This window comes from Mercenaria mercenaria, chromosome 5 (genome assembly GCF_021730395.1).
Source record: "Mercenaria mercenaria strain notata chromosome 5, MADL_Memer_1, whole genome shotgun sequence".
Lineage (NCBI taxonomy): Eukaryota > Metazoa > Mollusca > Bivalvia > Venerida > Veneridae > Mercenaria > Mercenaria mercenaria.
The window spans coordinates 23,365,675-23,393,058 of record NC_069365.1 but is presented as its reverse complement, the minus strand read 5'-3'; the positions used below and the strand labels follow the sequence as shown (position 1 = coordinate 23,393,058).

The following is a 27,384-nucleotide window of genomic DNA, read 5'->3' as shown; positions in this document are numbered from 1 at the left end:
AAAGTGCCACTTTTACTGGAAAAAAACTATTATTCTTTCTTTCCACAGAAGCCTAAAAATAATTGTAACATGCTCTAAAGATAGGGTAGGTAGGTCATTATTTTTTTTCCTTTTTTTTCTTTTTTGGTGATGGTTATTAAGTGGGACTTTTCGGAAATCATTTTGTGTCAAAAATGAACACAAATAAGGGGTTATGCCTTTAGAGCATCAGTACGTTGATTTTTAACATCTCTGACCATGTTTAAAGCATAAAAAGTGCAGTTTTGCAACTTTTAATTAAAAAGTTGAGAAAAGGACATTTAGAATCGGGCTAAAAATTTAGGGTAGGTCAGGATACCGGAAACAATCCATTTTTAGGCCTAACACATTATATGCTGTTACACGGACTTAAAAAGTAAGGGCATTTGCGAAGAATTGGTTCAAACAGGGGCTTTAACACAGTTGCCTCCAATAAAACAACGTATAGACCAAAATGGCTTTTTTGGCACTTACAATGCAAACAAATAGTTACTTCGCTCAATACGGAACATTCTAGAAGTTTACCAGTTACTTACTTGTTTTCGAATAAAATTTACTTAAAAACCAGTTAACAAAACAGTAGTCTATGATAATAGAAGCAAGATATTTGAGCATTGTCCTTGAAAACACAAAATTCATGTGCAAATATTCCTAATAAAAATGACCTAAGGCTGTATTACACATATGGTAAATACTGCTTTGTAAAGTGACCGGTGTCTGCATACCAGAAAAATTGTACGTAAAATTTCCAGCTGTTACAATATAATTAGCTTAAGAAGTTGCTTAAATTTGTGTCCTTACATTTATCGTACGAGACGGATAATCAGGCGTCTCCTTAAACACTCAGCCCGTTACACTCCGCATATACATTGGCAATAAAACAACTTGGGGGTTAGCTGTTTTGTTCAGTAGCATTTGAAATAGGTAATTTACACATGTAACTCGGAGGAGAGGAGACAGTAACAACACGAAACTTTCCCCAGATATAAACAGCATGAAAAATGTACGGTGTTCCGTTTGGAAAATCGTGACTTTTTATTTAATACTAAACCGCGATGCACGATGGTACGATGGCGAAAACGCGATGGCGCGATGGCACGATGATGAAACAACGATGGTACGATGGTGAAAACGCGATGGCACGATGATGAAATCGCGATGGTACGATGGTGAAATGTCGATGTAATATCGCGTTTTCATCATCGTACCATCGCGTTTTCACCATCGTATCATCGTACTATCGCGTTTTCATCATCGTACCATCGCATTTTCACCGTCGTACCATCGCATTGGTCATGCGCAGTGGTACAGTATATGTGTCAGTAAAATACAGGCTTGATACAATCTCATTTTCACATTGCACTATCTACCTTCTACATCCTAACAAGAATAAGCTGAGTTTGAATAATACCATATGACTATTACACCCAGCTTTTTATTTACTTTCATGCATACACAAAATACGAAGGACGTGGCCTTGAAGATTTTAGAGTTTTAATGAAATGAGCACTGAACACTTTGTAAAACATTTTGCAAAACAACAGAATCTAAATGGTAAATTTCTTTTCAAAAAATACATTGAGATACATTCATCTATTATTGACAAAAATACAAGTGTACGGGACTACGCATTTCTAACCGGAAGGCGATGGTATGATGGTGAAACCACGATGGTACGATGCTGATAAGGCAATGGCAGATGGTGAAAACGCGATGGTACGATGGTGAACACGCGATGGCACGATGGTACGATGATGAAAACCCGATGGCACGATAGTGCGATGGTGAAAACGCGATGGTACGATGATGAAAACGCGATATTACATCGACATTTCACCATCGTACCATCGCACCATCGCGATTTCATCATCGTGCCATCGTGTTTTCACCATCGTACCATCGTTGTTTCATCATCGTGCCATCGCGCCATCGCGTTTCCGTCATCGTACCATCGTGCATCGCCGTTTAGTATTAAATAAAATGTCACAACGGAACACCGTAAAAATGTCATGACACTTAGACGTTACTTATGTCAAATTCAAGATATTTATGAATAATGCGCAATGCAAAAAGCTATATTTGAACTATGGTATTTTCAGATTAATGTTGAGGCTTACCTGTTATATGAAAGTATGCAGTGTGCTAAGTTGTACAGACAAACTTCTTTCAAAGATCAACAATGATCGCAGTTGCTTTGGGATATTGAGGTTCAGCGTACTCCATCATGCTAAAATGGGGTATCAGTATCAGTATGAGTTTTCTCCCCTTTTAAAGTTCTCTAATCTCCTCGAAGTCAACAAAGTACGACTCTGAAAGAATTTGGGCGATAGACTAGTTGGAGGCCATCACACGAACGTGGTTCATTACAGTTGGTAATTGCGTTTCTATAAACATTGTGCGTTTTGTTCAATAGTTTTATTCATGTTTATGTATGAATATATAAAATAATTTTACCAAACGTTTTGAAAGAGGATGATAATTCATCAGCGTTAATTTTAAGTGAGTTTTAAGTACACGCATAAATAATATGCAATTATACTGCAGTTTTTTGTTATAATTTATGTATTATTTCTTCTTTCCTGTCATGAATGTGACTGAAATGGTAGTAAAACTACAAATTATAAAGTAATGAGAGAGAAATACACTTTAGTTATGATGCTCGTTTAATATTCTATAAATGGCGTAATATGTGTGAAAATAATTCACTATTTTTGAGGACATCATGGAGAAAACAGGGATTATAAGCTTTACTTTCTTGTGTGTTTTCATAGCAGGTAAATTTCTTTCTTCCTTTATTAACATTACCAAAATTTTAAGCTGATGGACTGATTTTAAATTTATAATATAAATTGCAAAGACGCACATCGCATTCCACGAAAATATATATTGAAAACGTTCGTTGAAGTGACTTGGTTTGTTTTGTAAATACATCGGGAAAATAAAAATAGCTTAATCCACAATTTTATCTAAAATTTCTGTTTGAAAGTATTTTCTAAAACGCTTCCATAAAGCAATATCGTTATGTTTGGACTGGAAAGGTTATGGTTTACGTCTTTTTAGAGAAAGAAAGTACGTATCATAGAATTGCGTTTTCCGTTCGCCTGTCAACACATTCGATTTCCAAACTGAAAACGTATCTACAGATTTTTTTCTTTGCATGATGACACAAAGCACCATTTGAGGACGACCGCTATTGTTTTTTGAGTCAATAGATCAAAGGTCAAGGTCATGATATTTTTTTCCGGATTGAACAAGTCATAAAATGTAATAGCTATGGCTTTCAATCTTCATACAATGGCTGAGCACTACTAGAGGAGTACCTCTATTGGCTCAGCGGTAACGGTCACGGAACCCTGACTTTATTTCTGATGTTGTTGTTGTTGTGGTTGTTGTTTTTTGTTTTGTTTTGTTTTTCGTTTTCTGGCTCAACATCATAAATACATTACCTACAACTTTTGAAAATTACAAGATGACTTAGCACCACTCTGGGAGAATTTTAGAGTCAATAGGTCAAAGGTCAAGGTCACAGTGACATACAGACTGACTTAAAGTAAAAAAGAAAGCTTCGGCTTTTAAATTTCACACAATAAGTACTCCTAGAGGATGATCCTGGTTGATTTTGGGGTCATTGGCTTTAACGTCAAGGTCTATGTTTGCATTTTCTGTTGACAAATCATTATATTAATTAAGTCAATGGAATAACAGACCAGGCATGACAGCGGACTTTTAAGCTATTGCTCAAGAGAAAATATGTACATTCGAGTGCGTGTGCATGCATGCGTGCGTTCGTGCGTGTGATACTAAGATATTACAAAAAATGAACTGAACGTAAAGAAAATGTTAAAAGTATAGAGGCAGAAGTGGCGTATATGTGAGGGAAGGGGACTGGGAGTGATGAGGGAGGTGTGCGGGATATGAATGAGGGATTCTAAAATACAATGTCAAAGAACTAAACCGAAATAAAAAAGAGGCTACGGTAGGGGATACCCCTTTGACCTTGACCGCTGAGCCAGTCATCCCAAAATCAATAAGACACTTCCTTTAGTGATTAACTGTAGCTATTAGGTTACAACACACTACATAGCTGTCTTTATTCTATACAAATTTGACATACATGTATTTCCAATGGCTGCAGCAAACATAAGGACCAGTTACTTACATTGTCTTGAAGAATAATGTCAGTGCTGAATAAAAATCGAAAGAAAAATAAAGATTATGTTTGATGCAAGAAAAATACTTTCAGTCAAACCTACAAACTGCACAATTACCTAAAATATGAGACCCCAAATTGGAGAGGTGGTGTATGATTTAAGTTTCCGTGACAAATTCTGTCATGTTATTATTTCATTATGAAAACCTACATGTCAAGCATAGATCCGTCACGTCATTTCAGCAGAAAAATGCAAAGAAAATAAGGAAAATAGCTCTATAGAACAAAAAACCAAAACAACAACAACAACAACAAAAAAGCCTGAGGACTATCTGAATCCGCCATTATGCGGCTACCATTTTTGTTTCGCGCCATTTTCCCTTTTAGTGTCTGTATGTCTGTTACAGCCCGGAAACAAAACAAAACAAACATGTACAGAAAGGAACTAAGGATTCCGTTGCCTTGAGCTATGAGTCACTGACCTCGAAATTGACAAGGATCTTTTTTTAGAACTTGGTCATTATGTAAAGTTGAAAGATGTAGCTACTTATACTGATTTAACCAACAGTCCGCAAAACAATTCAGTCTCCGTATACTGTGACGTTCGCCTTTGACCTATTTATACCAAAAAATATGGACCCTCCTCAAATTGTGTTAAGTCACCATGTAAAGATAAAAAACTACAGCTATTACACTTTTTGTGTTATATCCCGGTAACAAAAACGCTATGAGCTCCGTATGAGTAGGTCTTTAGTCGAATTTTGGCAAACTCGTACGGCGTCCGTACGGACATAACTGACACGTTCGAGCGCCGTACTGATTTTGTGAAGTCGAGGAGAACTTGGGATCACAATGAAATATATTCCACTGAGCTTCCGAGTTCTCTACGAGCTCGTACTGATTTTCAAAGCCGGGAGCAGCTCGCAAGAGTCCCGCATAGGAACCGCACGGGTGCGTACGGATTTTGTAAACTGCGAGGCTTGCCGATGCTCGAACGACTATCGCAGGGGACGTGCACGGTCAACGTACGATGTCCGTACAATATTAAGTACACCATGCAAATAACGTGCGAGTACCGCGCGAACGCCGTACGAACCCACGAGCACCGTACGAGGTACGGCCGAGCTCCTTGCGAGCTCCGCATGACTTGTCTGCGATGTCCTTACGAATATCCTACGATTGCATCATCTAAAGATCTTTCGAGGCCCGTAGGTACTTTGACCAGACGTTACGATTGTATAGAGATCATAATGATTCTGAAATTGTGGACTCGTACCAATTTTTAAAACCACTTATGATACCAACGCTACGAGCCCCGTACGAGTAGGTTTTCAGTCGAATTTTGGCAAACTCTTACGGCGTCCGTACGGACATCGATGACTCCCACGAGCGTCTCACGGACTTTTTTTAGAGGGCTCGGGAACTCGGTGAAAATGTTTTAGCGAGCTCCCGAGTTCTCTACGAGCTTGTAGAAATGTTAGAAGTCGGGAGCAGCTTCCAAGAGCCCCGCACGGGAACCGAACGGGCCCGGAAGAGCTCGTACGGGCGTCACACCAAGTCCGTGTGGATTTTGAAAACTGCGAGGCTTGCCGATGCTCGCACGTCTATCGAAGGGATCAACGTACGATGTCTGTACGATATTAAAGACACCGTGCGGAGAATTTACGATGTCCGCAAGGGGCTCACATGGCGTTACGATAGCCGTATGTGCTTCGTGATTTAAGGTGGTATAAAAATAGGAATATGCGAAGACCGTACAAGTGCCGTGTGAACGCCATACAAACCCACGAGCACCGTAGGAGTACGACCGGGCTCCATGAGAGCTCCGCACGACTTGTCTGCGATGTCCGTGCGGATATCCTACGATTGCATCCTCTAAAGACCGCAAGGGGCCCGTTTGTAATTTGACAAGACACTACGATTGTACAGAGACCATAAGGATTCTAAAATTGGTAAACTCGTACGATCTATTAAAACCGTACGGACATCGTACGGTTTTGTCCCCGAGGCATGAGACATAAGGGTAAATGTTGAGGGACGGACAGAAGACTTATGGACGAATAGAAAACGCGATCTCTGAATCTTATTGTAACACATCTGTGTACTAAAATGAACACAATCTAGACCTCCGTTTAGGAGTTATTACAGGTGCTTGGACGCACGCACCGGCATGATGACTCCGTTTACTTGTTTACGGGGATATCATCATTGCTTGTCTTCAGATGCATTTTGTATTATCACACGGACTGCATCTTCGCGGTAATCAATAGTTGTAATCAACGACACATCACTATTATATATCTTTTTTTGTCTTAAATAATAACGTAATGAACTTAAAGTACCAGAGCTTACACTTTGTGTCATTCTTTTGAAATAGATCCTGTACGTGTCTCAAGGTTTATATAAATGATCTACAAGATAAACATGCTTTGGATTCTCGGTTCGTTGCCAGTTAGAGCTCTTGTACGGTTACAGATATACCTTAACTACCCAGCGTGAAAAGATCTGAGCTCTTTTTACTTGTTTTTATCATGTTGCATTTACTTCGTCTGTGTATTTGTTTGTCAATCTTCTTTATATCTATAAATACTACTATAAATAGGGTCTAATTTCGCAAAGGCTGCGTTCGTGCAAATTGACTATTTCTCTTTGATGTTTATTCTTGCTTTGATATGTCATTAGGATCAAAAGTTCAGGGGTTGAATCCACTACCATTGCCCTACTGAGGTCGAGAGCAAAAGGATGGCTTCAGTGCTATTTCATCAAACCAGTTTTATTTTTGCAGGTACACTTGTGGTAGTTTCAAGCCATCCAGTAGGGAAAAACAATGGTTATCCGCAATACGTGATAAAACAAGCACCAGCAAACAACAAACCGTCACCACCTGTTAACACACCAAAGCCAGCACCAGCTACCAATGCACAAACGCCAGCACCAACTAAAAAAACACCAACGCCAGCACCAACTACCAATGCACCAACGCCAGCACCTTCTACCAAAGCACCAAAGCCAGCACCGACTACCAAAGCACCAAAGCCGGCACCACCTACCAAAACACAAAAGGCAGCACCACCTACCAAAGCACCAACGTCAGCACCACCTACAAATGCACCAAAGCCAGCAACTCCAAAACCTGCACCATCTCCCAATACTAAAGCACCAACCACCCAAGCGGCGGAAGTAACAGAAGCCGCTGAAGTAGAACCACCACAAGAGGGACAACCACCACCTTCCAAAGCACCAGCGCCAGCACCACCTACCAAAGCACCAACGCCAGCACCACCTACCAAAGCACCAAAGCCAGCAACTCCAAAGCCTGCACCATCTCCACCACCAGCCACTCAAGCGCCGGAAGTAACAGAAGCCGCTGAAGTAGAACCACCACCAGAGGGAGAACCAGCAGCGGAAGGAGAACAGCCGGCAGAGGGGACAGCGGAAGCAGGTGCTGAAGCTGAGAATGGTGAGATGGCAGCTGAAGCTGGGGCTGAGGCTGGTGAAGCTGCGGCAGCAGAAGCTGGTGAGGCTGGTGAGGTGGCAGCAGGAGGAGGTGAGGCTGGCGAGGCAGGAGCTGAGGGAGGAGCAGCACCATGAGTAAAGCATCAATACATATTGCCAACTATATGAACATTTCGCATTATTGTCTTTGTTATCCATACCAAAGGATCCATTTGACTGGAAACTGAAGTATGTCAGCTATATCTATTAGGAATTTACACATCATTAGTACACAAACATGTTCTTATCTATAAACGTGTACTTGTACACATAAGAAAAAAACTATAATCTAGGTGAAATCACTAGAAAAAATGCATCCACTTACTCAGAAAGTATGGCTTAATATATTTCTGTTTTGTGTTGAAGATGTTAATCGAAGTTTGTATTTCCCTTTAAACAAAGAACCTATGTGCTTTAAACATTCCATTTGTTTACTGTATTACAATACTGTTGTTTGTGCTATAAATTTCATTTGCATGTTTGCATGTACATATATCAGCATATGCTGTGCTTTATTTAATTCCATTGTAAACAGAATTTATTATTTTTAAATAAAATATTGCTTTGTTCTATGTTTTCAGTTGTCATTGTGAAATGTTCACGCATGTTGCGATTCAAAGTCCTTTTATATACACACAACACTTTTAGAAACGTAACACATTTTTTTGGCTAAATACAAACAACAAAAAAAAAAAAAACAACAACCAAAAACAGCATTGAATATTAGAAGCTGTATTCCGATAACGACATCAACATTGTTAAGTATAATTCCAGATTTTAATTTTGTAATCTCTTTGCGTAGAAAGAAAGTAAATAATTTAGGGTTTTAATAAATGCTGTGGTCAGTGTTTCCAGGGAGTCTGCTTTTGCCTTTAATATTTTCATCATGATTTCCAGTCTGCGATAAATTCGAAACATGTATGAGGTCAATATTCCCGCATTAATACTAAAAGCAAGGAAGAATATTCAACAGGGAAAACCACGTTCCAAAAACACAGCCACCCCAAACGCGCAAACGATCAACACAGGCACAGAAGTCGTCCTAGTTTTAATTAAGTTTTAATGCCGTGAGTGCTTATTTGACTTACAGTTTGTAAATAATTTCACTCCCCAGGTAACTGTGACCGTGGCCACTGACATATTGGCCCTACAATAACAAAAACAATAAGTGGTGGTAGTTCATTAAGTAAAGTTTGAACGCTGTGGCTAACATACTTCTTAATTAGAGCTCGGAAACTAAAAAAAATAATTACCAGAAATTACGTCAGGTCCTTGTCACTTTTACCTTTAAGCAACTCAGATAAAGATCAACCGGGATCTTTGTCCAGTGGTACTAAGCAAGTTTAAGAAGTTGAAAACCTGAAGCTTTTAAATTGTATGAGTCCGGAAACCATTCTTAGTTTCCAGGTCATTGTGACCTTCACTCCTTGACCTACTCACCCAAGAACAACTTGAATCCTCCACAAGTGGTGCGTAGTCGTCATTTAAAATTGAAAAATTGTACTAAATATACTTCATGACTTACAGGCTTGGGACGAAACAAATATCAAAGTTAAGTCAGATCCCATTGACCTTGACCTTTTGATCCATTTACCAAAAGGGTTATAGGGACCTTCATATAGTGGTACTTATTTAATGTATATATGCCATCATTTTGGTTTTTACCATTCAATCAAAATTTATTACTGCTGCTGTACTTTATTTATTAAAAAATCTTTGTTATATTCAGCATATGTTTCAGTTAAGAAATAATACATATGTTCCTATAATTTATCAGTTAATAAAATTTTGAGAAGTATTTATAAACTAGTTATCTCTAGTTAAAAGTCTTCTTATCTGAAAGTTCAAGGCCTAGGGCTTTGATAATTTGCATGTAACATTGCCTGGTGGTCTTCTATTATAATTTGTTAAACCATATCTCTGGGGTAAAAAAGAGCCTCGCACGGGGGTCACACGTATTACATAGACTATATTGGAAAAAGATAACAATTATCTCGTCTTAAACCGCAAGAACAAGGCCTTTGATATTTTGTATGTAGCATTGCTTTGTGGTCCACTAACAAGATTTTTAAATTATGCCCCTTGGGTAAAAAGAGTTCACTTCCTGGGTCACTTGCTTTACATAGATTAAAAAGCCCTTATATCCCGGCAATACTTGGGTCTAGGGCTCTCCAACAAATGAGGTTGGACCTGATGATTAGATGACCCTGAAGTCAAGGGTCAAAGTTTTTGTTACCTTTATTTCCAAAAAAGCTTATAACTCTGCAATGTTTATGACTAGAGCCCTCATACATAGAAGGGATACTGGTCCTGACCAGAAGATGACCCTTAGATCATAGGCAAAGTCACCATTACCTTTTGTACCAAAAATGTCACTGACATTTAACATGGCCTACTGACCTACTTTCTGTATTTGAAGCTGCAGCAATGGAATTTTGATCACTTGTACTCTTTTTGCATAAGAAATGAGTTACAAAAATCTCCTTGGCTCGACCTGAATTTGAAACTTGGACCTTGCGTTCTCTATGTGGACATTCTACCATGTCGCCATTAAAGCTAGCTGATAGGCAAAGTAGTACAAGTGCCGTATTATACTTACACTTCACATAACGGTCTTGCTATATACAGTACCTTGATATCAGAGCAAAACGTATTTTGCCTTTCGGACATATCTATTGCAGTGTGTCATTTAAATGTCATCTTACTTTGTGTCCTGCATATCCTAGACACTACGTTTTGTGCCCCAGCCACTCGATATTAAATTTGGTCTTGTCCTTGCGTGCAATCCTAGGGTTCCACACATTGATGACAAATATTTAAAACAGACATTGCAAACAAAATACAATATGAACATTATATTTTCATACAGAAGTGCCCTAGAAGGAACTTTTGTTATGCTTTAAGTTGTACCTGTTCGATTTGCAAAAACATAACTGAATTACGCATATAAAAGTGTTGTGTAATATAATGAAATAGTACATTACCTTAATTATTGCATTTAAAGTCTTTAATTCTTTAATGCCTTTGCTTAAAATATTGCTGACACATTTTTCGTTATGAATATAAAATATATTTATCTATTGTTTATCTTATTTCCAATAATTGTTTTCCATTATACCTGTCAATGGTGTGAATATTGATGAGTACAGTTGAAAATTTTATTGAATCTATTGTTTTTTTTATTACTTCCCTTTATGGCTCTAACTGAAACAGTTCATGTGCAATATTAGAAGAAACAATTTTCTAACCATGTAATTATGCATGATATCTATTTAGACAGTTGGTCCATCTATTTTAACATAAAATTTGACGCCTTATGGAACTTTAAATGAATAGACAGCACTCCCTCAGCACAAGTTGGATACTATTGAACAGTGAAGAAAACATTTATAATATACCAAACGGTAAAATGTTTACTGCAAAAGGCCTTATTATAATACAAAATTAGCACGATTACCTTACAAGTTAAAAGATCGAACTACTTTTTCTGACGCAGAACATAAATTGATGTTAAAACATAAGACAGATTCTTCCAAAAAGCGAATTTTATACCCCGCCAAGTATTAAGGTAATTTTGAGACTAAGGTAACTATATGCTGAAGAGCGTGTGTTAAGTTTCATGAAGATCCATCCATGGTTTTGTGAATTTTAAAGCAATTAAAGGACAATGACTGTACAGTCATCTAAGACATCCTGATGAAAAATGGGCATGAACCACCGCCATAGAGTAACCTATATTTGTATCAAGTATCATGAAGTCCAACAATAGATAAAGTTGTTATGGCGGAATATATGGATTGTAAAACAACTAATGGGTAATAATTGAAATAAATGAATTGATCCTGACGAATGTCGGGAGTGCAACACCTTCACCTATAGTGACTGATCTACATTTGTGAACAGTTTCAAGAAGATCTATCAAAATTCTACTCCGAACGGTACAAAAAATCTTTTATCAAATCAACTGGAAATTTCTGCTCTTACTTGGTCAAGGAGGATTATACTGTACATGAGCAAAGGTTAGTAGTATGTTCTAATCAATAATCATCCACAGTTTTATGAAACTAGCTAAATACCCTTTGAATTATAAGCATATTCAATTTCAGATGGACAGACGGACGCACACAGGTTACGCATGCAAGTTACGTATTTTGTCTTGTACCTTGGCAGAGGTACTTTCCTTTTTCCTCCTCTTTACATCTCCAATCCATCTCTCGTAATTACTTAGTTAGGTAAGGTGCCCACCTTATAATGGCTAAAGCTCTCAAGTGGTGATTTTGCCATCGGCCGTCCCTGAACGGTGTCCCCTTATGGTTCTTTGTTTGTTTCTTTTTCATAGTTGTGTCTTTGTTTGTTTATTTTGCGAGCCTGCATTGTACGCGCCTATGCCTCCACTATTGTAGTCTTGGGAGGCTGCAGTTTTAGAGCGTGGCGTTGACTATTGAATTATTTAATGTATCTACCATTGACCTCTCCCCTCCCCCGGCCTTGCCGACAACACCGTCCCTACGTTTTTCTTTCATACCATACATTGTAATTGTGGTTTCATTTTTATACAGCTAATCCGGTATATTTCCAATACAGTTTCTACTTGTGGCGGGCCTACTTTGTAATTTGCAGTTCTGGCTGTGTTGGCTTGTCTCTGTTTTCTACCTTGAATCAACCCTTACCGTTTAATTTTGTTTCATTTATGCATACTCTTAGGTTAAGTTCATAGAATCATAGAATTAAGGAAAATGCATCGTTTGTTAGAAAGTCCCGATATTTCCTTTCATATTTTTTTTACCAGTTCATGTTAAAAAGTCAGGCTTATCCATCAAAATATTTTACACGTCATTGTGTTATCTCATCTGAGCAAAAATGCTCATGTTCAGCTTTTAGGATTGGGCGTCCGCCGATCATTCGCCGTATACAATTGCTTAAAAAAAATATCGTACTATATCACTAAGCCATTCTCAACCATGTTCCTCAGAGGTTCCCTTTAAGATTATTCAAATCTAGGTCACCCGTGCTGAATTCGAACTGCTATAACCAGCGAAATGAAACCTTCAAAAGCATGTCTCAAGACCGTTGGTCTGAATTTAAAATGATCCTTTGGTGACCCCCTTTAGTCATTCAGCTTCCTTAAAAGCAAGGCACATAGGGGATAGGGATACTTCTCCCCATACCGTATGACTTAATGAAAAGTATCAAAAATCTTCTCGCCCGAAACTGCTTTCTCCAACAGAAAATAAATTTTTAACAATATTCTACGTGTGACCCTGTATCAAACTCTTTCGAACATTTTGGTACCTTGAAAACACAGCAACCTGATGGTGGGGATAGTTTTTCCCTTAATACTTAACTGAAAACTTCAAAATAAATTGCCAGCAATGTCATTTGGGTGACCCTGTCCCAAATTCATACCATGTGGATTTGTTGAGAATCCTGGCTGCCTGTAGGTGGGTTAGTTTGCTGGTTAGTTTTCTTATAAAGCTGTTTAATCTTCTCTCAAACCGCTGTTCAATTTTCAAATGATATTTACAGCAATAATGGGTGACTCTGTACCGTTTAATTCCTTCAGGCCATGTTGGTTTCTTAAAAACATTGCTTCCGAGGGTTGGAGCTAATTTTCTCTAAATGACTAGATTATATGGAATCTCCTCTGAAGTTATTGACCCAAATTCAAAATAATTTCAAACAAATATTCTTTTAGTGATAATCTACCGCTCAAACCACATCCCCATTCCCTACTACTTTTATATTGTCTCTTAGTATTCTTTGTCATCATTCCCCTCCCGACCCAACATACAGATTACCCCCTCCCCCATATTTTCTAAACACTTATATGAAAACACTAGCTATTTCATAATAATTTCACAGATACTTTCCTTACACAACCATCTGCTGTTCAATCAAGCTATGCAACTCAGGTGAGCGATCTAGGGTCAGCATATCCATCTCGTTTTATTTGTGAGGGATCTGGAAATGGGTAGAATAAGATGCCCCGTTAGGGCCAGCGCCTGTTCCCTTTGAATGCGAAACGCGAACGTACGATGGTACAATGTCATAGCGCGACAGTACGATGTCAATAACACGACAGCTGAATGTCGGGAGTATGTCATACAGTGCGCTTCGCTATCGTATGATTGCGCTTTGCCTTTGTACTGTTGCATTTCTCCATCGTAGTGTCACCATCAAACTGTTGCGTTTCGCCATCGTATTGTCACGCATTGCCATCGCACCTTCGCGCTTCATCATCCTTAATCGCCTTTAAGCTCAGTTGTTTTCAAGTCAATTGAAGTGTATTGAACTGAAAATAGACATTTTTGAGAATACTGAAATTCTTTTTCAAAAATGAATGAACTTTTTTCAAAGGGTAGTTTTCCATGATCATGAAAATGCTACAAATGTTGTATTACTTTACTTTCAGTCTTTTCCTTGTACATACATGAAGCATACAATTGAAATACAATACAATTAAATACAATTCAATTCAAATATTTTATGTCTCCCCATACGTACAGCATAAGTAAAACAATATATATTAAAACAGTATGAAATACGCCTGCATTTCTTTACAGAAATAAAGGAGAAATTTTATTCATTGTTACATAAATAAATGTTAAATAAGATCTAGTATTTAGGTAAAAAAATATATATAGATCTGATAAAAAGAAAAGTTTTGCTTGTAACAACTTCTTTGTTACATATAAAGTGGGTTTATATATAACACCAACAAAATATGATATTCTGTAATCCGCCCGCTCGAGTGTATTTTGAAAATCTGGCTCACACGTAGTGAGGAGGCGCCGAGAGTAATCCGGCCAGGCGAAATCGATGGAGCCGAATATATATAATCCCAGAGCAAGCTTCTGTTACAATGACCCTTTTATTATACACATCCACCTTTCTTTTCTTTTGTTGTATGTCTGTGTTCCCTTTGTCTATCTCTGTTCCGCAAAAAATATTAATTCCGAATCTAAACACTGCTTTAAAGCTTTTTGTTTTAGGTAGATGAAATATCCCACCATTTATCAAATGCAACTGTAAAACTAGAAAATATATTGAAATCAAAAGAAATTTATTATATATTTTACATTGAAGGGAGGTAATTACTAAATTTCATAAAAAGTAACAAAATACAAAAATGTATACATTTCCAATATGAATCTAACTCCATGTATGTGTTCTATTTGTTCCTAAAATATATGAAAACTTAAAAATGTCATTAAATGTTCCAATGTTACTGACAGCCTTTAAGAGGTACATTGGTAAGAGACTTCTCACAGGCCTATCATTTGACTCTAATTGGAGCAGTCAAAATGTGCAGTGTATTAAGCAATACATACTTATATCTAGATTTGCAATGCTTGAACATTTTTTTTCATTTTGTCAATAAGTGATATTGATCTTCTAGCACACATTTGATCGTTAATGACCCCACATGTTCATCGAGATGAGGGTTTTTCCGGACAGTGCTATACTGTCGTTTTAAGCGTGATATGAGCCGCGCCATGGGAAAATCAACATAGTGGCTTTGCGACCAGCATGAATCAAGACCAGGCTGCGCATCCGCGCATATGGTCTTGATCCATGCTGTTCGCTTTTAAAGTCTATTGCAATTAGAGAAACTGTTAGCGAACAGCATGGATCCTGACCAGAATGCGCGGATGCGCAGGCCGGTCTGGATCCATGCTGGTCGCAAAGCCACTGTGTTGGTTTTTTCATGACGCGGCTCATATGTATATTCTAGAGCATTCAAACATGTTTTGCCTATCTCTATACGTGTATATAACAGGGAGAAATCTACAGATAGTGTCAACAATAAGATATCAAAGTCTTTAAATAAATTTTGAAATCCGTAATATTTTTACTTCGGAAGTGGGGAGGGAGACGGGATGTGAAATTATAGTAAAGACCTTTTTTCGTAAATAGCAACTGGTAGATCCCGTCAAAACAAATCATAGCTTAGAGAAAATAAAGTAACGACGGCTTTATATTATTCTAGCAGAACACAACGCGGTCTATTCAATGAATTTAATTGACCTTGTATTTCATGTATGTTTTCATTTATTACAAAATCGTATTTGTAAAGGATTTAAAACGGTTAACGGTTTTAATGGATTTATAATGCTAAATGTACAGAACATGTTATGAAACAGGACAATACTTGTGAAAAGTTTTAACAACAGTATCAATATACAAAGCTATTTCCAACAAACCCAAACACACTTACTTCCCCTTACAGGTAGAGAAGACACGTTAAAACATATTGGTAAACGTGAAGGAGCAATTCTAAAAACTTCCATAAAAATACTTCTATTTTATATGTAAAAGAAAAGAACCTTAGAAAATCCACGGAAACCAGGTTTTCAAACTTAGCATCATGCCATTGTGAGGTTCTGTTTAAAGAAGTCATTTTCAATTATAAATATTTGACTGAATCCAGTCATGCTATTCAGACTTACAGATATACAAGCATTTCATTATCATTCCCGATTCAGATCATTAGTTTACGTTAACAATGTTTTCTATTTTTTATAACGGTGACCTTGGTCTTGACATTAGCGGCACAATTTTCAATCATCAACATTATATCCATCCAAGCTACCTAAATACCAATTATCATAACAACTGGTCGCGTCTAACACAAGTAACTGAGTGGAAACTGGTTTTCTACTTTAGGTTACAGTGACCTAAACCAGGTGACATCTGAAAGACTCCTGTTCAAGCACACAAAAAAGTAAAACGTAAAGCCAAAACTAGGATTTGAACCGCATTCAACAATTCAAAAGATAAATATACCAACACTTCAGCCTACAGCGTAAGGTATGAACTATTAATTATCTTATCTCTAACTAAAGTTATTGAGCAGGCATCTTTTTTCTATTTGTCAGTAGATCTAACGTTGAACTTGACCTTGACCCAAATATATTCCCAACCTTTGTCTTTGATAACAAGCTACTTACACACAATGTTTGCTGACAACAGGTTATCAAAAATTTAAGGTATTAGATGAAACCATTTTTTTAGTAACAGTGACCACAAATACTATCTAAAGCCATTTCTTCATATGAGCTTACTATATAAGCTAACTATATATATGCTTTTAGATATCACAGTTTAAACTAGCAGTTTATTTTCAGTAATTATTGGCATTTACCCTACGGCATTAGAATTACCTTTCTATTTTTTTTTTAAAGTGAGGCCTCGACCATGATTTGAATGACAACCCTTCTGTTCAACATTACAAAATGTAAAGTAGACCAATGCGGTAGACCACTACGTAATGGTGGATTTCTTTGTTATATACACATTAATCAAGTAAAGCTGATCTTGAACCTAAGTGACCCCGTATACATTTCTACCTTGGTATTTTCTGTAAGCTATATTTAGCCCAAGGTCATTTAAAATACATCAATGCAAACTGAAGTTATTGAGCGGAAACCGCCTTTTTTTCTATCTTTGGTAGCAGTGACCGGGACATTAATCCCTATCTCAAACTGGGTCTTTATGCATATAACTAAGTTTTATTAGTATCGGCATCTCCTAATTTAGGTTACTTAGCGGAATACAAAAAATAACCCTACGACATTCGCCAATTCAATAACTAGTTTGTATTCAACAAAATGGTTAAAACAAAATATAACGAGATTTGTTTAGTTTTGGGCAGTTTAAAATATCAGCCAATGATGGATTCCTTAGTGGCGTCAAAATAAACTTTAATGCCTTATCATTTAAATAAATATCAGTATAAATGATTTTCCCAATCACAAAGTTGTATACAATCTCATAAAATATACATGTATAAAAGGCAGTCATGAAGCAGGCGAACTCACTAACGTCTTTCATATGTAATGAGATATTCAGGGTAGCACAAAGCATTGTCATACACCACAAATTCTCTAAACAGCTTCCCATTATCGGCAACAACCGAATCAAACATGTGGCCATACTTATGTCTAGCGTGCTTGGTATCCTTGCAATCATCCTTGTAACACGACGTGCATGGTGGTCGTCGATATTTGGGTGGATTCAGATCATTGCACAAGTACGAATTGCCCAGAACCATCCGTATCAGGAACATGTTCCTTGGAATGCCTTGACCAGCTCTCCTAGCTGTCTTTTCATCTAAAAGGAAGGACAATTTCAGAAACAGATGAAAGTAGGTTTTTCAAATAAAAATCTAAACAGGACTGCACGAGATTAAACTAACATAATTACAAAGTTACTTGGATGCTGGAATTTTGTCCCTGTTAAAACATAATTTGTAGAGAAAAGAATCGTTGTTTATAAAATACCGGTATACGAAAAATATTTTAATGACTTTAAAGTTCAAACGTATTTCTCCTCTCTAGGCAACTGTTATTTAAAAACGCATAACAAAACAATTCAGTATGTGTACCTGCGTACTGGTCTGCTTTTGTTGAGCACTCAGCCCCATAAATTCCAGGCCCAAACATAGCTTTACGACTTCCTAGTCTTTGATCAAGACCACTGGTGCAAATAGTTCCAATATTTTCATCTTTTGTCCCATGAAACAACAGAACTTCATTGATTTCCGTATGCAAATCTTTATCCAACGATGCATTCAAAAACTGACTGGTTTGGATTTGACCATTGCAATCAGGAAGTTCTTCAACCTTTGGAAATCTTTCATCACCAGATTTTAATAACTGGAAAAACACTTTCTGTCTTGCGGAAGTAAATTTTTCATATAACTCAATGTTCTCTATCCTTTGTATGTTCACCACATACAACTGTGAGTAATCTAACTGATCGAGACCTACCGCGTCCTGGCCTTGTCCTATTTTACTGCTGTCGAATGTCGAAGTAACCATTTTAACTATGGTTTTGAATGTGTCACCATTACTGTCAAGCTGAACTTTTTCATACTTTTGTTGTTTGAAAGCTTGTTTGACTTCTTTGGTCAGTATAGATTCTAGTGTCCCATCCGGTTTGTATTTTGACCAGTATGGAGGAATTGTATGAATTTCCTCTACCATGTGCTGAATAAATTCTCTTGTTCCCCTTTTAGCATTTTCTCTGCGTTTTCGTCTTTTGTCTGTGTTGACCTTTTCTTCTAACAAAACTTCTAATATCTTCATACGAGCTCGGACAACGCTTTCTTTATAACCTTTTAATATATATTTATCTTTTTCTGAAAACAAAGTATAAAATGTATCAGAAAATGTTTTACTAATATAAAAGTTTACAGACAAAAGACATTGAAATTCCTCTAAAACGATAGTTTTTATATGTTTACTAACACTTGCTTTGACCTAACAGTGACCGAAACAGAAAGGTAAACCTGGACCGGGATTACAACCATTTCTCGTCCGTCGCTCTTCAAAAATCACAACAGTAAAAAAAAAAACAATAGCCCAACGCATTAGTCCACTGCAATACGGTGGAATTTTCTAAGTATGCACGTTAGATAAATTATGCTGATTTTGAACTTGATTTTACTGACCCCATATGCAGTCCTAACTTTAATTTGTCTACAAGCTACCTATATGCCAAGTTTAATTTCAATATATCGATCAAAACAAAAGTTATTGAGCGGAAACTGTTTCTTTCTTTGTTTCATTTAAAGCAGTGAAGCTGACATTCAATCCCCTGACCTCAATGACAATCCAAACTTTGGTCTTACTTTAAGCTACCTATAGGCCAAGTTTCATTTCTTAATCCACACCAAGGTTATCGAACGGACATCAAATTTTCATGACGATTCTAGCAAAATGTCTTGTTTTAGTAACTGTTACATTGACTTTGACTCAATAAATTTAAAATGATATTTTATCCCAAAGAAACGTTAGGCGCAAAGGGATTTGAACCGCGACCCATCTGTTTCACAGCACAAAATTTAGGTTAGGCCCAATGCTTTAAACCACAGCGCCACAGTGGAATTTCCTAAGTTTAATCAGTCATACTGACCTTGACCTCACTGATCCAGTATGCAATCGCAGCCTTTGGATTTTGGTAATAGTGACATTGACCTTAATTCTAGTGACCCTATATTCAATCCTTACATTGGTCTTACCTAAAGCTACCTTTAGACTAAATTACACTTAAATATCACCAATTCAAAGTTTTTTAATGGACACCAAAGCTTGACGCTGCCAATTCATCCATTCATCCGCCCAACGACATTGCCAGTCTAATACCCAGGTGTTCAACTTTGAAAGATAAAAGCGAAATATTAGTAATATCATGATGAGACTTCCGGCCATTCGAAACGTAAACAATGAAAAACTGCTCTGAATGATTTTACGAAATACTGGAATGATCTAAAGTGTTAGTGAAAAAATTACTTGTCATACTGGATTGGAAAAAATAATGGATATGAAAAGAGTACGTGAACTTGATTCAAAATGTGGTATTTATTGTAAAATTTGAACTTTTCCCTACTGCATTATATTTCAACTGGGAGGAGAGAGGGTCAGTTGGCGTACCGTCCTAGACAGATTTAGCAGTCACGCATGACTGAACCGCTCAACGATTACCGCCACAGGGAATTATAATTATAATTAGCTGGTTATGCACTGATAATAAGCTCAGGGCAAAAACGACAAAAAAAACAAAACGGCCCCGTTCATCAACCAATAGTAAATTAGACATAAGCGCATCAGACAAATACCCAGTTTATCCCGTTTTTAAATGGAAAAAGAAAAAGTTATCTAGTACAAGAAAAGAACAAAAAACTGATCATTATACCGTTGAGAAAAACTCAACAGACGATGGTACAGATGGTGGTACAGACGGTGGTAATGAAAAAATGCCTGCATCTATTACGGGTTCAGAAACTGCTAAGGAAGAGCATCATGCCAGCGAAAACAGTACAAATAAACAGCCGAAATCTCAATTAGATCAAAATATTGAAAAACACCTCTCTGAAATTAGCAAGAAGCTTTCAAAACTTCTATCCAAGGATGATACATCCTTCATAAAAGCATTAATCCGAGACACACTTATTGAAATGAAGGACAGTATACTCAGCTCGGTTAAAAGAAGGACAGAGGTGCTTGAGAGCGATCTACATGATCAGGCAAACACTGTCGAAGTACTGAAAGATAATCTTATGAAAAGGATAAAGAATTACAGAGTCTGACAGATAAAAACCGTATGTTATACGAAAGAACAGAGAAAGACGAAAATTACAAAGATTGGGAATTAAATGAGATCGAACAATATAGCCGTAGGAATAACGTCCGTATCTACAGCATACCGGGTGACGAGAATAAGCAGTCGTCAGAAGCTGTAATGACGAAAGTTATTGAGGAAATCAATAAGAAAACTGTCCATCAAATAGACCCAAGAAGCATTGACATATGTCATATAGACTCGGGCAATACAAAGAGAAGAAACATCGGCCTATTATAGTTAAATTCGTAAGGACACAGTCAAAAATCGACTTGTTCAAAGTGCCAAAAAACTCTCCGAACGCATGGCATTTTTGTCAATGAAGACTTAACCAAATTTAACGCAGAGGCTTTGGCTTCATGTCGAGTCAAAGACAAGTCTGTAATTGAAAGAGCGTGGTCTTTTGAAGGAAAGATATATGTTATGTATACTGGTGAGAGAAAAAAAGCTACAAGGCTTGAGTATAATCAGTATCACTCCTGGTTACGCAAACCTTGGCCAGAAGAGAAGAAAAGGCCTGCTTTAGAACAGCATCCGGTGATCAAAATCCAAATAAAAATCTTAATAAGTAGCTCTAGCTATATGAAACTAATCGAGACTTGTGTGTATTTCTGAAAGTAGCATTAACAAATAAGGTTGTCTTTCTTTTACTGAGCTATTACTCAAATAGTTAAAGATGATGGACGCACAATCATAGGTCAAAAAGACATAATACACGAAACTGCTAATTTTTACGAAAAGTTATACAGATCACCAAAAAAAAAAAAAAAAAAAAAAAAAATAATATTGATGAATTTTGTCACAGGCATTAGATTTACAACAATTTCTAACAAAGAGTCATCCGCCATTGAAGGTAAAATAAGAAGCTTCTGAAGTTCTGAAAAATATGGCAAATAATAAAAGTCTTGGATCATCTGGTTTTTCTGCCGATTTTTACGAAGTGTTTTGGAGTAGAATAGGTGTCTTTGTCTGAAGAGCTCTGGATCATGCATTTATTACTGGGAATTTATCAATAACTCAAACACAAGGTATATAACATGCATTCCTAAAGGAGATAAACCAAAGCAATACTTAAAATGCTGGCGTCCAATAAGGTGACTAAATACTGTTTATAACTCTGGATCTGGCTACATAGCGAATAGAAATAAAATGTACTTAAACAATTTAATTAACAACGACCAAACAGGATTTATTAAAGGAAGATTCATTGGAGAGAACACAAGACTCATTTATGACTTAATAAATTATACTGAGGAAAATAATATTCCTGGTCTACTACTTTTAACAGACTTCGAAAAGGCATTTGACCCGCTGTCGTGGCCCTTTGTTCATAAAACTTTATCCGTTTTCAACTTTGGTTATGATATCATAAGATGGTTTAATATATTTTATAAAGATGGAGTATCCGCAGTTCGTCAAAATGATTTTTTATCATTTTTTTTTCCCGGTTCAGCGTTGTTGTCGTTAGGGTGATCCTTTAAGTTGTTACATCTTTATCTTATGCTGAAATACTGTCTCTTTAAGTTAGGTCTGACGATAAAGTTAAAGGTATAAAAATAAATGACTTAGAACATAAGCTATCACAATTTGCTGACGACACAACTATAATTTTGGATGGATCGGCCTCTTCCTTAAATGAAACGCTAGAAACCTTATCCACATCCACTATTCTTTCGAGCCTTAAAGTAAATTTTGATAAGACAAAAGTTGGCTGGATAGGAAGGGAAAAATACAGTTCAAAGAGTATAAAAACCAAATGGAAATTAAATTGGAACCAGAATAGTTACTAGATTTCACGTTGATCTAAAAAAAATGGCTGATCTTAATTACAAAAAAAAACAAAACAACAACAGGGTCATGATGACCATGAATCGCTCACCTGAGTAATATGAGCCACATGTTTAAAATGGCAAACTGATGCTAAAATATTAGAAAGTAGGTCAGTAGATCACATTCTTGATCACTGAAAGTCAGTTTTAAGATCGGTGTGAAAAACTGTACATGTCATCCAAATTTCAAGTCTGTATCTTAAAAAACAAGAAAGTAGGTCAGTAGGTTAAGGTCACAGTCAAGTGACCCCCTAATCACTTTGGGTCTTCAGGTAATTATAATTAAGGAGTCTAGGAAATATAATCTGCTAATTTTTTAAGTATCTATTTCTGTATAACTCATATAACAAGTAACCCCAGGGGCGGGGCCTCTTTTCACCCTAGAAGGCATAATTTTGGCAATCTTGATAGAAATCCACTAGGTAATTCTACATACCAAATATCAAAGGCCTAGGCCTTGAACTTTCAGACAAGAAGATTTTTTTCCCTATAGATATGTCTATGTTAAATCTGAGACCCCAAGGGCAGGGCCTCTTTTTAAACAAGGGGCATAATTTGAACAATTTGGTAGAGGAACACAAGGCAAGGCAACATACCAAGTATCAAAAGCCTAGGCCTTGCAGTTTCAGACAAGTAGATTTTTAAAGTTTTTTCCTATACATTAAGTCTATGTAAAACTTGAAACCCCCCTGGGCAAGGCCTCTTTTCATCCCAGGGGCATAATTTGAACAATTTTGGTAGAGGACCACAATGCAATGTAACATACCAAGTATCAAAAGCCTAGGCCTTGTAGTTTAAAACAAGAAGATTGTTAAAGTTTTTTCCTAAATAAGTATATGTAAAACTTGAGACCCCCGGGGCAGGGCCTATTTTCACCCAAGGGTTATAATTTGAACAATTTTGATGGAGGACTACAAGGGAATGCTACATACTAATTATCAAAGGCCTAGGTCTTGTAGTTTTAGACAAGAAGTTTTTTAAACTTTTTCCTCTATAAGTCTATGTAAAACTTGTGACCCCCGGGGCGGGGCCTCTTTTCACCCAGGGGCACAATTTGAACAATCTTCATAGAGGACCATTAGATGATGTCACATGCCAACTATCAAGGCTCTATGCCTTGCGGTTTTGGACAAGAAGATTTTAAAGTTTTTCCTTTCGGTTGTCATGGCAACCAGAATTCTTCATGGAATCCAATTCTTTGAAAAGTTTTGAAAGGGGGCTACCCAAAGATCATTCTTGTGAAGTTTGGTGTAATTCTGCCCAGTGGTTTTCAAGAAGAAGATTTTTTTTAGAAAATGTTGACGAACGGACGGACGACGCACGACGGACGACGGACATTGAGCGGTCACAACAGCTCACCATGAGCCTTTGGCTCAGGTGAGCTAAAACACTTACAAAAACGGAGTCTATTTTAAAAAACTGGAAAAGGCGGATCATTACGCCAATTGGTAAAATTCTTGTTATTAAAACTTTCATCCTTTCGCTTTTTAATCATCTTTTCGTTGCATTGCCAGACCCATCAATTACCTATATCAAAAGTATAAATGACCTAATCTACAACTTTGTTTGGCAAGGTCAAAGCAAAATTAAAAAAGACATTTTATAAAAAAAGAAGATGAACTTGGCATGGTTAATTTCTTTTATTTCAGCTTTAAAAATCACTTGGATAAGGCTTATATTAAAACATAATGGAAAATGGCTTGATATCATACACAAATTTTTCAATAAATTGTGGTATTCATTACGCTCAAAATATTGTAAAGACTATTTCCAATATATTTTGGAGAGATACTCTGAACGCTTATATAAAACGTTGCAATTGCCAAGATTTTGACAGTAGAAACTTATTAAATTATCCTTTGTTTTATAATGCAGATATTTTAATTGGCGGTAAGAGTGTTTTTTTAAGTCATGGTTTGATTCTGGGGTCCATTGTATGGAGATTTATTAAATTCGGATGGACATTTTTACAACTTTGACGAGTTCAATCATAAATATATAAGTAGAAACTTATTAAATTATCCTCTGTTTTATAATGCAGATATTTTGATTGGCGGTAGGGTGTTTTTTTAAATCATGGTTTGATTCTGGGGTCCATTGTATGGAGATTTATTAAATTCGGATAGACTTTTTTACAACTTTGACGAGTTCAATCATAAATATAGTGTAAACGCAAATTTTCTGCATTTTAAAGAAATTACACTTGTCGTATCACAATACTAATAATAATAAGAATTATATATTTGAGAAGCAAGTAATCCGACCAGATTTCATTAATATCTTAAAATATACAAAGGGGTCTCAGCCAATGTATAATATTTTAAAGTCAAATATACTTGAACCTTCATGTAAACTGAAATGGGAGCAAAATCTTGAGATTAAAATCGAAAAAGAAGAATGGGAATACATATTTTCTCTCCATTTTAAAATTACCAAAGACACGTCTATACAATGGTTTCAATACAGAAGAGTTCATTTTTTTTTAAATATCAGATTAATTTTTATAGACAAACAGCCTTGGCCTTTGATAATAATTACAATTTCGAAACGAATTGAAAAAAAAAAAAAGAAAAATATATTGAAAAAGCAATTTGAATAATTGGTGTCATAGTGAATGTGGTAGGATATAGAATATAGAATTCTAGACGACTTGTATGTAACAAATGATTTATCTTTTTTCCCGAATACGAAACACAAAGCACTGAAACGAAAGAACCTTTATTGTGTAATAATGACAGGGCCAGTTCGTTTCACTCAACCCGGGTCACGCCGGTCACGTGAGCGGCAAGAAAAAAATCTCGCCGGTTTATTGATAAACGAACGTTTCGGCGTACGCCGGCAACGTTGGCTGCAAATACAAAAAAAAAATCCAATTTATTAAGATTTTCTCTTTTCCAAATAAGTTAGCAAATAGTTCTTGCAGTATGTTTTTACATCTGCTGGTACTAACCCAAATTTCCTAATGTTTACCCGATTTTATATCGCGAAAATATATGATTTGCCGCTTTGCCTATCACGCAAGACCGGCGCACATTGGCGTACGCCGGACAGACCTGGGCAGTGCTGGGAAGCCAAACGAACACCTAGCCGGTTGCAAAAGTGAAACGAAATGGCCCATTACCTGGAGGCCGCAGGTATATTGAAATACAACAAGTAGTGTAGCACATGGGAACTAGGTGATTTCACGTGACTTTTTTCCGATATGCAATTGGCTTATCGCATTTATGGAACGCCGTTTTTGCAATATAGCTGGCTCTCTATATGATATATAGAGAAATATTTGTGACCTGAATTCCTCATTCATTATTTCGTATAAATTATTCAAACTTTCAGCAATAATCAATATTGATACCTAGTTGGGTTTGGTGTTAATTGCTCTTCAATTTCCTGGATTATGGTCCTGTGTTGTCAACGAAGCTCAGGTGAAGGCATGAATCATATTTGTGAAAGCTCTTGTAAAGTATTTTAATATGGTCAAGGCATGTGACCAGTTGAGCTAAAAGTTATGTTATGCATGAAAGGGAAATATGGTTATTTTTGCTCAAACCAATAACTTTCAAAATTAAGAAATACGTATTTCATAGATCTACGTGTAAATAAAATCTGGAAAGTAGATCCCTCGGAAGCATCGAGAACAAGGCAAACAGTGAAAATTGCAGACTCGGTTTGATGGAGTCTGTTCATGAGCAGTAACCATGTAGAATGGAGTAATATTTCCTACATTAAAGCGGAATGGTATAATAAAAACAAGCATAAGTTACTTTTTAGGCTGAGAGGTCACACATACATCCATAACAAACTTCTGGTCTGTATAACTTCTGGCTGCAAGAAATCTTTTGACTTGTAGATTTATCTTGCATAAATTCAGCTTTGTATGAGTGAGAGCGTGAGTGAATGTTTATCTTTTTTCAATTTTCCTACTTATAATCGGTACGATTTAAATATATTAGGTACGAATGATACGCAATTAATTCGAAATACTTGCGGTTATTCCTTTAGTGAATAACCGTTTGTTATTGGAGTTCGATTAAATTCTGTGAGATCATTGGACCGGGTGGAATTTATGGGAACACCGCCTTGCTACTTCCTTTTGCAACTTCGAGAAAAGATAGAAGGTTGGTTTTAAGAACGATCAAGATTTTTTTGAAAAATAATTCAAACAACTTCACCCGATAGCTCTAAACTTCTGAATTTTAACGTTTAAATATTAGTTCAAATTTTGATAGATGTCTTTTATTGAGATGTATTGTATTTAATTGGATAATTTAGGATTTGAAGAATGTTAGACGGACCTGTGTAAATTTGTTGTTTACAATTTCAAGACATAGATAAAATTTACCAATTAGTTTACCCTGTAATTAATTATATTATTTAATTTTACATACTGAAATAATCATGGGGAGAACAAGGAAGCAGAAAAAAGCCGCTGAGACGCCAATCTTAAGCTTGCCAGATGCTGTGGCGGAGAAACGCCGGAGAAAGGGGACGTCGGAAGGTGATGCCACACCAATGACGTTGCAAGAAAGCACGACCCCGGCGGCGTCAGATTTGACTGGACCAAGCCTTGCCCAGGTCATGCCACCAGCACTACCAAGGGTAGAAGCTGACAGACCAAGCATCTCTCAGGCTCAGCCTATGGAACGGGATGTTATGAACGGTATAAATTTTGTTAATTATAACGTTGATGATAATGGCCAGTTGGGTAGCGTTCCGGTCGCTGTTTCAAGTATACATGCTGATTTGGGGTTACATGTCGCCGAAAGTGTT

At 36.7% G+C, this 27,384-nt stretch overlaps 2 protein-coding genes across 3 annotated transcripts in view; one reads left to right on the top strand and one right to left on the bottom strand.

Annotated features, from left to right (window-relative positions):
- The first annotated feature begins 2,644 nt into the window (after positions 1–2,644).
- Positions 2,645–8,232, top strand: LOC123556648 (skin secretory protein xP2-like). Its single transcript, XM_045347535.2, has 2 exons — positions 2,645–2,792; positions 6,954–8,232. Exons 1-2 carry the CDS (start codon positions 2,741–2,743, stop codon positions 7,757–7,759), a joined length of 858 nt encoding a protein of 285 aa, XP_045203470.2. The 5' UTR covers positions 2,645–2,740; the 3' UTR covers positions 7,760–8,232.
- A 5,819-nt stretch (positions 8,233–14,051) lies between these two features.
- The window catches only part of LOC123556646 (uncharacterized), a 42,511-nt gene continuing 29,178 nt past the window's right edge, over positions 14,052–27,384 (bottom strand). For both annotated transcript variants that reach the window (XM_045347533.2, XM_045347534.2), the window contains exons 9-10: positions 18,051–18,806; positions 14,052–17,776 (exon numbers count right to left, since the gene is read on the bottom strand). In XM_045347533.2, coding sequence (XP_045203468.2) covers positions 17,484–17,776; positions 18,051–18,806 — 1,049 coding nt within the window. In that variant the 3' untranslated portion in view covers positions 14,052–17,483. The remainder of the gene's footprint in view (positions 17,777–18,050; positions 18,807–27,384) is intronic.

Bases quoted from the DNA above. Each gene is read 5' to 3' on its own strand.
- LOC123556648 (XM_045347535.2), top strand. From the start codon at position 2,741: ATGGAGAAAACAGGGATTATAAGCTTTACTTTCTTGTGTGTTTTCATA. The intron at 2,793-6,953 runs GTAAATTTCTTT...TTATTTTTGCAG, and splicing joins CTTGTGTGTTTTCATAGCAG to GTACACTTGTGGTAGTTTCA.